This window comes from Ictidomys tridecemlineatus, chromosome 5 (genome assembly GCF_052094955.1).
Source record: "Ictidomys tridecemlineatus isolate mIctTri1 chromosome 5, mIctTri1.hap1, whole genome shotgun sequence".
NCBI classification, from domain to species: domain Eukaryota; kingdom Metazoa; phylum Chordata; class Mammalia; order Rodentia; family Sciuridae; genus Ictidomys; species Ictidomys tridecemlineatus.
The window spans coordinates 59,260,162-59,276,421 of NC_135481.1; the positions used below are offsets into that span (position 1 = coordinate 59,260,162).

Sequence of the window (16,260 nt, forward strand, 5' to 3'; positions counted from 1 at the left end):
TTGCATCTTTCCATCCCTACTTGTGGGGGAAATTTTCAAGTGACCGTTGACTCAAAGATAATTTCAATATGAATGAATTATTTTCCCCTGCATTCCTGAAGGGTATGATACTAAATGACTCAGAAGGGGTCATTACCCAGATAATTGATGCCCTGCACACCAGGACTTTGACATTTTGTGGGCTTCATTTTACTCATACACACTTACCTGTGGTCAGATCACAAATGATTTAATGACTAAAGATTAAATGTTTCTTGTTGAAGAAGCTGGAGATGAAGGCAGAGATGAACTCTTCTGAAATGAGGCATTTGTGTTTATGGATCTCATAAAGGAAGAATGCGCCCATGGTCGTCATCAAATTTCCAGAGGGCTCTATAAACTCAGAATTCACAGTAGAATGTAGACACCATTTAGCCCAATTATAAGTTCTTATATGCCCAACAAATACATCACAAAAATTAGGAAATCACTTTATTTATGTCACATTAAACTTTTCTCTGCGATGGTTCCATAGACATTGGAAGGACACAGTAAGGAAAAAGCACTACTCAGAGGAATGGAAAGCAAGTCTCCATGTCTGCTTCCACACAACATCACACATTCATTTCTTGAAAAGTCCGCATTTGAAAGCCTGTGAACGGGAGTCAACAAATCAAGGGCACAAAGCATCACCCCCCAAAAATGACAAATTAGAGCCAAGCAACAAACTCTGAGGTACACTGGACCATTGAAGAATATAGTTATAGGACCAATACTCATATGACATTCAGACACCATTGGACATCTGTCCTTCCCAGAGAGGAAACCCACCATCAACTGGCTGGTCCTATAAGTGAATTAGGATCCTTGGCATTAAAAAAAAAAAAAAAAAAAAATCCTTGACTCATGAACAACAAAAAAGGCTGATAGATTTATATATCACAGGGACCACAAACATGGAGCCAAAATTCCAGTGAGCTCAAGAGCTATGAAGATGCCTGTATTTTCACAATATGGTATTAAGGGCTACAGGAAAGTATTCATGCCTAAGAGATGTGAGACTTCTACATGGGTGAATTTCCAAGGAATATACTCAGCTTGACACATTTGGGGAAAGTAGTAATAGGTAGATAGTGGTGGTGATGATGGTCCCTTCTGGCCTGTGAGCCCAGGAAGAGGAGAGGAATAATATAGTACATCTTTTTTTTTTTTCTGCCTGCCACTGCTGCCACTTGTAAGAATTCATGCAGACCCCATCCAAGCTGAGAAGGCAGGATCTGAAGGTACAACACAAGCAACCCTAACTGACTAACCATCTTTCCATCCTACTGAGATTCAGCTCAAGAAGCAGAATCCTGCAGCAATAATGCTAGCTGGACAAGCAGACTGGAATTCCATTCCAGGTTCCATGGTAAGTATGACCTTAAGCAGGTCAGTTATCCCCTGGGGAATTTCATTTACACATGTATAAATGATGGAACTGGAGCTGGGTGCTGTGGCACAGGCTTGTAAACCCAGCAGCTCCGGAGACTGAGACAGGAGGATCATGAATTCAAAGCCAGCCTCAACTCAGTGAGACCCTGTCTCTAAATAAAATACAAAAGAGGGCCAGGAACGTGGCTCAGTGGTAGAGTGCCCCTGAGTCCAATCCCCAGTACCCACCCACCCACACCCCCAAAAAAGAAAAGGTGGAACTGAATTTCTGTGTCAGAGGTTTCCAAGCTGTTAACTGTGTCTACAGGGTTGTAGTAGGTATTAGGAGTATACTGTGTCATCAGTAGGTCCCACTTAAGTCACAGTAGCCATGCATGTCAGAGTGCTTTTGATAAATGGATTCTGCAGTTTAAAATTACTGGGATGGGGCTAGGGCTGGAGATATAAGTGAGTGGTAGAGACCCAAAAGATAGATAGACAGATTATATATATATATATATATAGATAGATAGATAGATAGATATAGATATATATAATCTCCCCCGCCCTTTCATAGTTTTTGAACTAGTTGAACTGCTTGATCACTTCCAGCACTGGACTTGGACTGCCTATATTCAGCTCTGTTACTTGCCCTTTGTGGATTGGAACAAGTTCGCTTAGACTCTCTAGTTTCCAGCCAGAAAGTTATGATCATGGTAATCATTATGGAAATTGAATGTAAGTAAGTGCTAAAGGCTTACTTTACATAACCTTTATTGTGTTTTTTGAAAGGGTTTTGGCAGCTTAAAGATATGTACCAATCTTATTTAGAGACAGGGTCTCACTGAGTTGCTTTGCACCTTGCTTTTGCTGAGGCTGGCTTTGAACTTGCGATTGTCCCACCTCAGCCTCCCCAGCTGCTGGGATTACAGGCATGCACTACTGTGACTGGCAAAAAATATACCAATCTTAATGAAAATATTTTGTTTTAAGCCAGGCGTGGCATATACCCATAATCCCAGGGACTTGGGAGGTTGAGACAGGAGGATCATAGGTTTCAGGCCAGCCTCAGCAACTTAGTGAGGCCCTATCTCCAAAATAAAATGGTTGGGCAGGTAGATCAGTGGTGAAGCACCCTTGGGCTTAATCCACAGTACCAAAAAACATGTACGTATGTGTGTATAGAACTAGAAACTGAAGGTTCATCTTGAATTAGAAAAAGTATCAAAATATTCAAGACCCTCAGCAGATGAAAATAGGAACCAAACACCTATTTTCACTTGCTAGAAAATTCTAGAATTGCTTCCATTTAGCTCACATACATATGAATATGTAGTACAGTTTTGCCAGGAGTTGGCAGTTGATTTTTTTGTTCTAATTCTGAAATAACTGTTTTTACTATAATTAAGATTCTCTAAATTTGTTATTTGGCTGACAACTCTGTCTTTTGTTCTCATATAAAATTTTCAAGAAAATCTCAGGATTATCTGGGGTTTAATCTTTTCTAGTTGGTCCGGTACATGACAGGTCTGAGGATGGAAAAGAGGGAGTGAGAACAGAGGGAACTTCCCTTAGAAAACCCACTGTGAAAAATCACTGCTCTCCTGAGGTTGTCCACCCTGGTCCTCTTTCAGGACTGTCAGTCACTATCTGAATCCGAGTGAACTCTGGGTGGGAAGGACATTCCATGGTGACCCTTAACATTTGTCTATATGACCCCATGTTAGATACTCATGTTTCTCAAATTAAGCCCAAATCTCACTCATCTCCTGTAAATAAGTTTCTTACATTAAATGATCAGTTACAAATTAAAACAGGAAGGAAATCCTGTGTCACCAATACAAGGCAAAGCTGAGGATCAGGGTTCCAAAATATGTTGAAAGTAGTTAGGGTCTTGTATTCATTCAATAATCGAATTCCTGTTTACACTTGTCAGATTCTGTTTGCTCTAATTAATTCCTTTTAAAAACTGAACTTGGAAAACATTGTGATCCCTGCTTAGCTATGGGAGAACTCAAACTGCCCTAGAGGAATGTGGACATAGACTATTTAAGAAGAGTAGACATCCCCAAAATGAAGGCATTTCAAAGAAAGCACTGTGAATTAGACGAACTACCATCTTTAAAATGGACACAGAGGATTTGACCAGCACATCAAAAGGGCAACCTAAAGCATTTAAAAAAAAAAAAAAAAAAGTCCATCCTTAGAGGATATATTTGGATCAGATGGGCAGAGATATTCAAAACACTTCATCTGAAGAGGAAGAGGGCCCTAGGATACTCAAAATGAAAAACAAACCCTTTGAGTACCGAGTATGTTTTCTCTATCGTCTGGTTGCCCCAGATCCCAGTCAGAGCGCTGGGGTGAGAAGGTGCTAACCTGTGCAGCCAGCACACCCAGGTGAGACCTGGAAAGATTCACATCCTGGCTAAATCCTTGAGAAACAGGCAGAAGAATCTGTGGAAAATAACTAAAGGCCACTGGATAAGAATCACAGGGAACGCCCACTTAACTGGAAACACAGGACTTGGCACAAAGGGCACTTGGCCACCCGAGTCCAATCTGGTACTTTCTTTAGGTGTCAAAACTCCACCTAAGGGGGCCGGGTTGTGGCTCGGTGGTAAAGGGCTTCCCTAGCACATGTGAAGCACTTGGTTCAATCCTCAGCACCACATAAAAATAAAGATTAAAAAAAGAAAAAACTCAACCTAAAAAATCCACTCCGCTATGTACACATTAGGCAATGGATTGGAACCCATTCTATTGTTTATTCTTGTTTTTCTTGCCTGGTCATCTATAAAATAGAAGAATTCACTGGCAAATAACTGTTCAAGGCTGCCTTCTTTGCCCCCACTGCCAAGCCTTGTGTGTTTACAGTAGGAAACTTTAGGCTGCTCAGAAAGAAAGAAAACTGACCTTCTCTGCTTCCTTATGAAATCAAGCTTGTTTTCTGTGCTGAATTTCTCTAAGCCTGTCACATTTGGGTTACTGAGAATAATTTTAAACTGCCTCAGATTACCAGGCTTGGTGTGTCCAATGTCCAAGTGTATCTAAGACAGCTAAACTCAACTTTTTTAGTAAAGTTGCACCAGGGTCAAAATTAAGAACTAAAGGTTTTTCACTAGCAAAAACTAACCTTTGTGACATGAAATTTAATCTTCCTAATGACAGTAAATACAGGATGTGCTAGCCAAAGTAAACTTATTTTCAAAAAGAAAATGTACTTACTGCCATATTCCAAGGAACTTTTGAAAAACATTACTACAAAAATCAACATGATCATTTAACTTCATTTCCAAAATAATGACTGTTATACATTTTACACATTGGCTGTGTCCTCCAAAAATTGGACTGAAAATTTCCATTTTTAAAAAAGTGAGTTAAAATTGTCATTTCAGAAGTGTTTTGTCTTCCTTTCCTATTTCTATATTGCCCAGACTACCATATAAATTTTCTGATAAGAAAATATTTTGAGAGTTCCCCAGGGGTTAAAAGGATTATTTTTTGCTATAAATACTTACCCCTAAATAGTTTTCTTTTTTAAGGAGAGTTTCCAAACCAAGTCTTGTTCCAGTGGTGTCTAGACAACATGGCCCCAGAGCTAACATGCTAGTGTGTGTGTGTGTATGTGTATGTGTGTGTGTGTGTGTGTAGCATCTTTCCACAGAAAAGCACCCATAACCCATGGTGTTCCTGTGTCTCCCAGGTGGCTGATGTGGCACTTATGGTTGCCACTTCTGCCATGTAAGATGGAAACTGCATTCACAGCACCCTGGGAAAAACTGGTTAAAACCCACACCCACAAGAGAATCCCATTCCTGCAGACATGAGGTCTTTCTGTAGCACACATGCTAAGCACACTGGGACAATAGTTTCAAGAAGGCCCAACTCTAAGGGCAGAGAAATTTAAATCTTCCACAATCCTCCATGAAAGTGATCACACACACCAAAAGAATTAGTGGGCTCCATGAATGCAAACTAAGGGACAGATATGTGCAAAAAGAGCAACAAAGTCTGGTAGGAAGATCAAGGCTCACATGCCAGTTTAACCACTGTCCCCTTGGTCTTTGACAGAACCTCAGAACATAACATCAGTCCTCACAGGCCTGTGAGGTAGGTACGTGAAACTAGTTAACTGATTGTCATAGCGGTTTTCGATCCTATAATCAAATGGTCCAGAAGAGAGCATCCAAAGGTCAATTCCAAAGGGACTACAGAGTGCACAGTAAGGGTTAGTCCATTTCCTATCAATATGTCATGTTCTAATTTGCAATACTTCCAAGTCAGAGTTACACCATTCATTCCAAGACCTTTAGGATATTTCTCAAAGAGGTGGAATGGAGATGGAAAGTAAGAAAGGGACCACATTGAGATCCTAGACAGCCATGTAACATGGGACTTTGTATTCAAATGTGCCCCCAGTACAAGGAAAACCTGATTTTCTCACTCTGACTCCTGAGAAGTGGAAGGTAGGGAAGGACCAAACATGATGGAGGCAGCCATACCCAGATGAGGGGCCACTCTGTGGAGATACGGTGAAGGCCAGGCTCCCAGTCTGCTTAAGTTCATGCTTCTGACTTTGACCTCACGTGGGCCTTTTTACCTCCAGGCCAGGCATCACTGAGATTGTGGGTTCTGGGAGCCCTCTTTGCTCTTTCTGTCCTCTGCTGAACTGCACTCAGACCCCGAGACGGAGGACTTGTACCCACGGAGCGTGTGAGCATTCAGCATCTCCAGCAGCAGGTCATACACGGGAACCACATTTTTGCACTTCATGCTGAGCAGATGTTCCATGCCCTTGTTACTATAGGACAAAAAGATACTGAGATTTTTTTTCCCTGAGGGTAGGGTTGGGATGTCAAAATCTTCCCCATTCTCCTGCGCAGAGCAGGTCCGAAACTGCCCCCTCCAAGCACTCCCCCAGTCTCCTACTCTACAGCTCAAGTATCCAGCTCTCAGTAATTTATATTCAAGGACAAAAACAAAATTGTCTTGACTTCTGTGTCCCACCACCCACCCAGCACATGGCACAGGGTACAATCAATTCTAATTATTCACCGTAGTCATGTTCTATAAAGTCACTGTAAACACCGAATTAGCAAATACTGAGTCACTGCTCCTCAGGGACATACACAGTTTCCTAAAAACTTCTCGTCCCATTTTCATCAGCTGGTCAATCTTGTTTTAGGTGTGTTTATATAAAGATGCCTTATTTAATAGACATTGTCAATTTATTAGCATCAAACTCACAGCCAACAACAAAAGGCACCCTAACTCATGCCTGAAGCAAACTTACCTATTTTCTCCAAAAGGTACATCACAGCTTTTCTTAGAGAGCATTTCTGCACTGCATTAGGAAGCTGTTTTTTAAATGAAATTGCCCCCCCCCAAAATGTAAAAATGTGGCTCTGAATAATGTACAGGAGCCAGACCCAATGGCACATGCCTGTAATCCCAGCTCCTTGGGAGGCTGAGGCAGGAGGATTACGAGTTTGAGGACAATCTGGGCAAAATAGGTGCTGTTTCAAAAAGAAATAAAGAAAAAAACGGGGACAGTGGTCTTTTTTCCTCCCTCGTGCTAAAATCCTTCCCCACAGCCCCTCACCTGGCTCCTCAAGCCGACATTATCTTCCACCTTCATCCAGCCCTGGTGCAGGGCTACCCTACTGGGTGACACCATGCACCAGCAGAAGCCACTGCTGCCACCCCCTTCACCAGCACACAGTTTTACATGTGGGTCTGGAATGTGCTCCATCCACAACCCTGCCTTCCCAAACTTGTTTGGAAGATCTCATTCTTAATATCTTGATGTCATCAAAAGGAAAAAATAAATTTTAGGAAAGCTTTGTGCGCTTCCCCAAATCACGGGCCTAACGGATGCCCTAGGAGAATCAGACTTAGCCTCTTCAGGAACATGGCTCAGGGTGGTGGTTCATTGCAGGGGAGGAACTGCCCCTTTTAGGACTCCATGAAAAAGCTCTAAACCCTAGCAACCAAAAAACAGGACACCACATGATGCCAAGAAAATCTGGAAGGTGCCCTGTGACATTCACTCAATACTACGTGCCAATCGGTGGTTACACGTGAGTGAACATCCCCACTCCCTTTCACGGGGTTTCTCTTAAAGGTGACAAGCCTACACTAGCCACCTTCAACTTCCCGAAGCGCTGAGCATGTACACCGCGCATGCGCTCAGTGGAGCAGCCCCTGCAGGCCGGTACCTGATGTGCCTGACGTGAGACAGGAGCATCAAGAGATTAGCCAGGCGAACGGACTGCTGCTGGGAAGAGATGCCGCTCTTGGCGATCACCCAGACCAGAGCGTCAGTCACAGCATTCAGCAGGTGAGTCAGCTTCCGGCTGCTCTCCGCCTCCTGGCTCGCTGTAGCCAAAGGGTGCATACCTGGAGGAGACAATGAGAGCCCCAAGTCATTGCTCTGTGAAAAAACAAAGTCACGTGCTCACCATGAAGCGTGCCCACGTTGTCGGGGAAGGAAGCCCACCTAGATCTGAGCTGTTCTGGCTTGGGCATCTGAGGCGAGATCTCAAGAGCCTGACTTTACCTCCCAGGGGTTCTTCCCTGAAAGCCAGCCCCATCTCTGAGCTGCAAGGGAAGCCCAGCTGAATGCAGGGCAGATAAATGATCTCTCGAATAATCAATCTGTCAGGCCAGAACAGTGGCCTCGCTCAAGCAGTAGGTGTATCTATTCTCCCCAGATCATGATGGGATATTTACATCTGTAGCGACAAGTATATCTGGAGGTCAGAAAGGGAGATTGATTCTACTCTGAGCCCAAGAAGAGCGCCTTACCTAATGGAGTTTAAGAAACAATGGCCAATGCTATGAAGCTTGGCTTCCCCCACACCACTGTGTGTCCCACACAGGTGGCACCACTGCCACCCTGTCCAGATCCTCAGCATCTCACTTCTGGGACACCTTGCTGGGACAGGATAACCACTCATTTGGAGTCGAGTTTTGCCTATCTTATGTCTACCATTTCTAGCTCTCGAACCTTGAACCAGATCTCCAGCTCCAGCCTCAATTCCTAATTAGGAACATTATTTCCTTAGACCCGGAAAAGCAGGGTTGCCTCCCCAACCTGCCCTACCCTAGGTTCAATTCCCCTCTGACTCTGGGATCTAAGATGCTGCAGCTTCCCAATGGTTGCAAATTAACAAAATAACAACTCGGGTAAGTCTCCCCCCTTCTCTGCCCCCACAAAACAACTTCTCAATTCCTGAAACATTGACTTCTCTTCTAGGCTTTCAATTTCAAAGTAATAATAAGTAGAAAATTATGTGACATCAACCACAGCTACAGATTTGATTGTAATGATGGATTTGTTTTGGCAATTTTTGCTCTTGTTCTTATTGACATTTTTAGTTACAGTGAGGCAACTCAGTTCAAATACACCCAACCCCATTTGCGGCACAGGATACACAGAAGCACAGCTACCCAACTGCAGAGCTTCGGCATATGCCTAGGGGCCCGCCATAATGTCTCGTGATGCATATCTAAAATATCCACCTTTTATAGCATCCCTAAAGCAGCTTCCCTAACCCACCTGCTCACCTTGTCCTCCATAGTGGCTCTTTGAATCCCTTCGCACCCTCTGGCCTGCCACTGTCCCCCAGTGGTGACCTGCCCTCTCAATGGAAAGGAAACAAGACCCCACTCTTGATCCAGGACATCCTCTGAATGGCCAAAACGCAGATCTGCTCATCCAGCACCCTCTAAGGCACACCCTCTTGCGCTCTTGGGTTACAGTCCCAACCACCTGATGCAGCAGTTGAGGGACCCAGGTGATGTGCTAAACACGCCCAACCTCCTGCCTAGGAACTCCCTCCTTCTCCAGCCTTCCTTCTCTTATTTGTTTCTATCTATTCCTCCTTTAGATCCCAACCTGTTCTTGGACTTCCTTCTAGAAGCTTCCCCAGTCCTGCCTACCATCCACCTTAAGTTTGGCTTGAGTTCTCCCCTAAAACTCCATATGCTGGATATCTGCCTTGTCCTCCTGCATCTCCAAAGCCACCCTCCAGTCCTCCCCAAGACTGCACACATGTGCTCTGAGGGCACAGAACCTACTTGTCATTATATCCCCATCACCTTGCACAATGCCTGGTGTGGAGGAAACATTCATCTATGGGAGGAATTTAACTGAAATCACATAGGTTCAAGTTTTTGCATTTTTTTACCCAAACATACATCGTAATTTTTAGAAACTATTTTTAGTTGTAGATGGACACAATACCTTTGTATTTTATTTTCATGTGGTGCTGAGGATTGAACCCAGTGCCTCATGTATGCTAGGCAAGTGCTCTACCACTGAGCCACAGTCCCAGCCCCATCATCATCATCATCATTTAAATGTCAACACATATTTTAGGTACACAACAGAAAATCATGAATTAAAAGTACAGAGAAAATTATTTTAAGTTCGCTTTGCCTAAAATTGATCCCAGATGCAAAAACAGATCTTTGAACTGTTATCTAATATGTTCTGCTGCATGACGTGCTCTATGAGTTTCTACTGCCATAAAGAAATATGTCTTCAAATTCTAAAAGGAACCAAAAGTGTATACCTGGACATATCTCATTCCAAAGTGACAAAATTTGAAACAATAAAAATGAATCACAGCTTGTATTCAAAGGCTCACAGCAGCAGTACTCATAACAGCCTAAAAGGAGGGGCTAGGCTTGTGGCTCCATGGCAGAATGCTTGCCCAGCACATGTGAGGCAATGGATTAGATTCTCAGCACCACATAAAAATAAATAAAATAAAGGTCCACTGACAACTAAAAACATATTTTTTAAAAAAATAGCCTAAAAGTAGAAGTAAGCCAAATGCCCATCAACAAATGAATGAATAAACAAAATGTGGTCTATCTATATAATGGAATACTACTCAGCCACGAAAAGAATTAAGTACTGACAAATACTATAGCATATATGAACCTTGAAAACAATTTGTCATTGCCTGGAGGTATAGGTTGGGTGGAAAACGGAGGTTGATGGCTAAAGAATATCAGATTTCTTTTGGGGTGATAAAATTATTTATAGTGATGACTGCACCACCTATAGTGAATATAATAAAAGCATTGAATTATATACTTAAATGGCTTCATTTTGTGGTATGTGCATTAGGGCACAAGATGTATTTAAATAAAAATAACACCTCAGAACCAAAATTATAGTAACATAAATGCCCTGGGCAGTGTGAGAACACATGCTTGGTGTTAGGTCACCCTACCGGAAGCAGTAGCATAGCCTGAGGCTGACCCTGACCTTCTGCAGGCCAGGGCAGCACAGTTCTACATAGTACCTCTGGCCCATCATTAACGAGCAGTTTGCAGAGGGCAGGCTTCAGAGTTTGTTTGTTTGTTTTTTAATTTTTATTTTTTTATTATTTCTTAAATCACAATAGAGGAGTGCATTACATTCATAATTTTTTTGCATTGCAATTCTTAATACACCTTTATACCACAATTTATCAAAAAACAAATGCCGAATGTCTTCTCTGATATAAGGGGGGTGACTCAAAATGGGGTTGGGAGGGAGAGCAAGGGAGGAAGATTACCTCTAGACAGAGTTTTAACAAGGCATCCATCACACCAATTTTACATATGGGGAAATACAGAGACAACAGACTGCAACTAGCACACAACCATCCTGGGAAGGCAGTGGCCTGAAGAATGCCCACTGCACTGCCAATGCCCTCCCCAGGCAGGAGCGCCTGCACTTTGGCCATTCATGCACCCTCTTGATCACTCCAGCACCTGGGGACAATAACTGTTAAGAGCAGGCCCTGGGCAGGAGCAAAGGACCAGACCGGAAGCCCCATCAGTCAAACACACAGGAAATGACAAAAATAAACTCCTCCACCTCCCAAAAGGTGGGAACATCAGCTAGGATTCATTATAGAACAGAATTATATGAAGCACCTTTCCTGAAACTAAAGAGATCTAGTACAAAGGATGATCTTGGCCAGTGCTCCACACATATCAAAGACAGTAAAATAAAATCCAGGACCCTGTCTCCTCTCCCCTCTGGGGACAGCTGCGCATCTCTCTCACTGGCCCATTTGATAATATTCTGAGAAGCACAAAGCCCCAGATCTGCCACGTCCTATGTGTTCCAAGGATGAAGATATGTAGTTCCTTGACTGAAGGCAAATAAATTAGAAAACCTAGACTGTTTAATTAAAATCCCAGAATACTGACCACAGGAAGAAATTTCTAGCTTATGGGAGGTGTAGTAGGTATGTGCTGTCTAATATAAAACAGGATCACCTCTGTCCCTTTCCTGTTAAGTTTCTTTCTTCTTAAGTCTTAAAACTGTTCAGACAAACAAAAATTTTTTTTAAAAACACTCTACAGTCATGTATAACTAAAACAGAAATATATAAATAAAAATAAAACCTCTATAAAAAATTTTTTAGACAAATAGACATGTTCCCAATTTAAACTAGTTTGAAAGATTCAGGGTAAATGTTTGCAGGTTGATTCCACTCTATTTCTTAGATTTAGTGATCTCTTTAATTCTGAGGGAGGATTATGAATCTTCAGGGTCCTAGGTGACAAGGATGGTCCTTCTGCTCTTAACTAAGGATGCTATTAACTGCAGTGCTCACGTAACACCTCTGAATTTCTAAAACACTTGAACATTGGAACAGGTTGTTAAATGTAACATTTCCTGTTGTCTCTGCGTCTCAAGAGGCTCATCAGAGGCTGAGATCACACTGTGGTTCCAGTTCCACCCACATCCTCTGCATGCTTGGTGCAGAGGGTGACTGAGAAGCAAGCTAGAATGTTAAGCCCCCACCTGGAGGAGGATGTGCCTCTTCCATTTATGTCCAGTAAGGATCAGACTCTTGAAAGTTTAAGGATGTATCCCCTATTCTAGACCAAAAGCACTGTGTCCAGTTCATCTTGACATCTTATGAGTATATAATGGTTTCTCGTTGTGTTTGTTGTTTTTTTGGTTTTGATTTTGCAGGATTGAGCAACCCAGAGGTGTTTTACTCTTGAGCTATCAGGCTGGCCTCAAACTTGCAATCCTCCTGTCTCAACCTGCCACGTAGCACTCCCACTTTTTAAAAATATCTTCCTTTAGATGGATTTTTCTTGTGGTTCTATTTTTAATCACCTTTATTAAAAATTATATTAGTCCTAACTCTTTGAAGAATAATTTCAACAGCTGCATTCAGGGTCATGATATACATATTTAACTCACTGCAGTTTTTGGTTTTTTTCAAGCAATACTACTTCATGTTCAGATGAAGAACTTAACAATAGCACATACTTCCGTTTGTCCTTTCCTGGCCTTTGTGCTCTTGTGACATGTTTTTCTTCTATATAAACTTACAGCATGTTGTTATTATTTTGGCTTTAAATACTAGGTTATCTTTGAAACACAAATAAAAGGACTTAAATAGGAAAAGAATGTTCCTTGGATGTGAAGATTATACCAAATGGTTTCATTTGGTATAATCTTCACCTCCTTAAAGGGCATCTACTAATATTTCTTACAGTACAGGGCTGCTAGTAATACATTCTTTCAGCTTTTCTATATCTGAAAAGATTTTTATTTTGTCTTCAGTTTTGAAAGTATAAGGAACTCTACAGTGACAATTGTTTTCTCAAGAACTCTAAAGATGTTGTTTCCATCTCTTTAATTTACACTTCAGAAAGCAGATTTTTTTTGCCATCTTTGTCTTTGTTCCTCCGTATGTCTTTTTTTCTCTGGCTGGTTTTTTGAGATTTTTTTGCAGTCTAGTGAGGTGGCCCGTGTCCATAGTCCCAGCTACTCAGGAGGCTATGGTGGGAGGATCACTGGAGCCCATGAGTTTGTGACCAGCCACACAATATGATGAGACCCAATCTCAAAAAAAAAAAAAAAAAAATTTTTTTTGTTCTTTTTCATTGAATTTAAGCAACTTGATGATTAATATATGTTGGTGTGATCTTCATCATCTTCCTCTTCCTCCTCCTCCTTCTTCTGTTCTCCTCCTTCTCCTTCTTTGTATGTGTGCTTAGGCTTCACTGAGCATCATAGAAACCATGTTTATTGTTTTCATTAAATTTAGAATTTTTAAAAACTATTGCCTCTTTAAGTGCTTTTCCATATCCCCCTTATCAGAGATTTCTTTTCTTTCCTTTCGGAGTGAGGGTGGTGCTGTGGGTCGAACCCTGGGCCTTGTGCATGTGAGGCCAACACCCTACCAACTGAGCTATATCCCAGCCCAGGGATTTCAATTTTATGCACATGAACAACTGCAGTTGTCTCACTAATGCTGCGTTCATTTTTTAAGAACTCTATGTCTTCACATCCACGATCCTTCTTTCTGCTGCGCCTCACCTGATGTAAACACCACCCAAAGTTTTTGCATGGAGAAGTTCCTTTTGTGCCTGCTTCATACTTCCCATGGTCCTCCTTTTCCTGCTCATGCTTTCCTCTGCCTCTTGGATATATTGAATATAATTAAAGTAACTGTCTTAATGTACTGTCTATTAATTCTATCATTCATTTCATTTGTGGGTCTTTTCTAACCTAGTGGCTTTTTCCTTGTTAGAGATCACATTTTCTAGCTTCTTTGAATGCTTACTAATTTTGGCTGGTTACCAGACATTGTGAATTTTTTCTTACTGGGCACTCGATATCCTTGTATTGTATTGTTTTGTTCTGTTCTGTTCTGTTTTGCAGCGCTGGGGATTGGACCCAGGGCCTTGAGCATGCTGGGCAAACAGTCTACCAGGGAGCAATACCCCAATCTTCTGCTTTAAATAATCTTGAGTTTTGTCTTGGGTTGCAGTCAAATTCCTTAGCAATATTTTGATTTTTCAGACTGACTGTTTTTTAACTTTTTGTTTTAGTTGTAGATGGACACAATATCTTTTTATTATTTTTATGTGGTGCTGAGGATGAAACCCGTGAGGGGCAAGTGCTCTACCACTGAGCTCCAGCCCCAGCCCCAGGCTTACTATTTTTTCAAAAAATTGTTTTGTACTTATAGAATGCCTTTATTTTATAGGTTTATTTTTATGTGGTGCTAAGCATTGAACCCAGTATCTCATACATGTTAGCCAAAGTGCTCTGCCACTGAGCTACAGCTCAGCCCTCAGGCTCCTCTTAGGTTTTGTCTGGTAGCCTTCAGTCTTGGGTTGCTTTCTCCGCACCATCGAGACAACAGTCTCCTGAGGATCACACCCAATGTCTGGGCTCTCACAAGGTTTTCCTCACAGCCTGGGAAGCTCACCCTGTTTGAACTTCAGGGATTGTTTTGCTCCATCTTTTCTGGTGCTTCTTCCCAGGCTGGCCCTCAGTATCTTCATAATCATGAGCAGATGAATACCCAGCTGAAAGCCTTCTGGAAGAGGGTCTTCTGCAGATCTCCAAAGTTCTCTCTCTGAGCAGCTCTTTCCTCTCAAGTCTTATCTCCTAAAAATCACAGCTGCCTTGATAGCCCCAAATTCACAACCCTTCCCCCTCAGTTCAGGGAAAAATGGTTTCTATTTGGGCTACTCCCTATTATGGTTATTTTTTAAATTTTATTTTAGTTGTAGATGGACACAATACCCTTTATTTTGTTTACTTAGTTTTTTATGTGGTGCTGTGGATCGAACCCAGTGCCTCATGCATGCTAGGCAAGTGCTCTACCACTGAGCCACAACCCCAGCCCGTATTATGGTTAATTTTAGGTGTTGTATTAGGGTTCTCTAGAAGAACAGAATCAACAGGAAATATAATTATAAAAAGGGGACTTATCAGGTTGTTTTATGCAGCCAGAAGCTAGATAGTCCACAATGGCCATCTGCAGGCTAGAGAACTGGAAGACCCAGCAGCTGCGCAGTCCAACAGGCTGAAGCCCCAGAACAAGAGGGACCAATGGTGCTACCCCATTCCAAGACCAAAGGTTTCTGGGGAATCACTGGCAGAATCCACTTGGAAAAAGAAAAGAATCAAGAGTTCGATATCCTCAGATGATCGCAGCAGCAATCAAGAACCTGTTCAAGAAGAACCAAGCTTACATCTGCTGCTGCTTCCTTGTTCTTCCAACTTTTATTCCACCCAAGCCATCATCCTATTGATGGTGCTGCCTGTCATTGGCATCTCTTAATCCAATCAAGTTGACAATTCAAATGAACCATTACAGGTGTCAACTGCATTAAGGAATACTGAACAGCTGGCAAAGCATTATTTCTAGGTATGTCTGAGAGTGCTTCCAGATAACAGTGGCATTTGAATCAGGGGGCTGAGTAAGGAAGATCTGCCCCTACAAATGTGGGCAGGCCCCATCCTGGGCAGAGGGCCCAGAGAGAGCAAAATGGCAGACTAAAGGCAAATTAATTCCTCCCTTTCTTCCTCCTCACTTCTCTTTTTCCCTCCCTTCCCTATCCTGTCTCCCAGATCTGGGACATCCAACTTCTCCTGCTCTTGGACACCAGAACTCCAAGTTACCCAGGCTTTGGACTCTGGGCCTTGCCCCAGTGGTCTCCTAGTTTCTCAGGCCTTTGGCATTGGACTGTGAGATGCACCATCGAAGCTATTGGTTCTTAGACCTTTGGACAGAGCCAGGCTACCAGCTTCCCTGGTCTCTGGCTTGCAGATGGCACACATGACACTTCTCATAATCCCTTGAGCCAATTTTCATGATAAATCCACTTTTGCATATCACATCAATATCTGTCCATGCATCCTATTGATTCTGTTTCTTTGTTGAAACCTAATATACTTCCTTGCATTGCAACCTAGAAACTGCTTCCATGCAGTAGAAAGACAACTAGTGTCACCTTGTTATATCCCTTCTCTTAGGGTTCACTGTCCTGCATGGTCTGTTTGTCCAATGTCTGTTTATATATTCTGTCATG

The 16,260-nt window shown here is 42.3% G+C and overlaps 1 protein-coding gene across 2 annotated transcripts in view; it reads right to left on the minus strand.

The window, feature by feature from the left end:
• Window positions 1-458: 458 nt before the first annotated feature.
• Window positions 459-16,260, minus strand: part of Esr2 (estrogen receptor 2) — a 65,504-nt gene continuing 49,702 nt past the window's right edge. For both annotated transcript variants that reach the window (XM_078050040.1, XM_078050041.1), the window contains 2 exons: window positions 7,614-7,794; window positions 459-6,196 (listed from right to left, as the gene is read on the minus strand). In XM_078050040.1, the coding sequence (XP_077906166.1) occupies window positions 6,010-6,196; window positions 7,614-7,794 (368 nt within the window). In that variant the 3' untranslated portion in view covers window positions 459-6,009. The remainder of the gene's footprint in view (window positions 6,197-7,613; window positions 7,795-16,260) is intronic.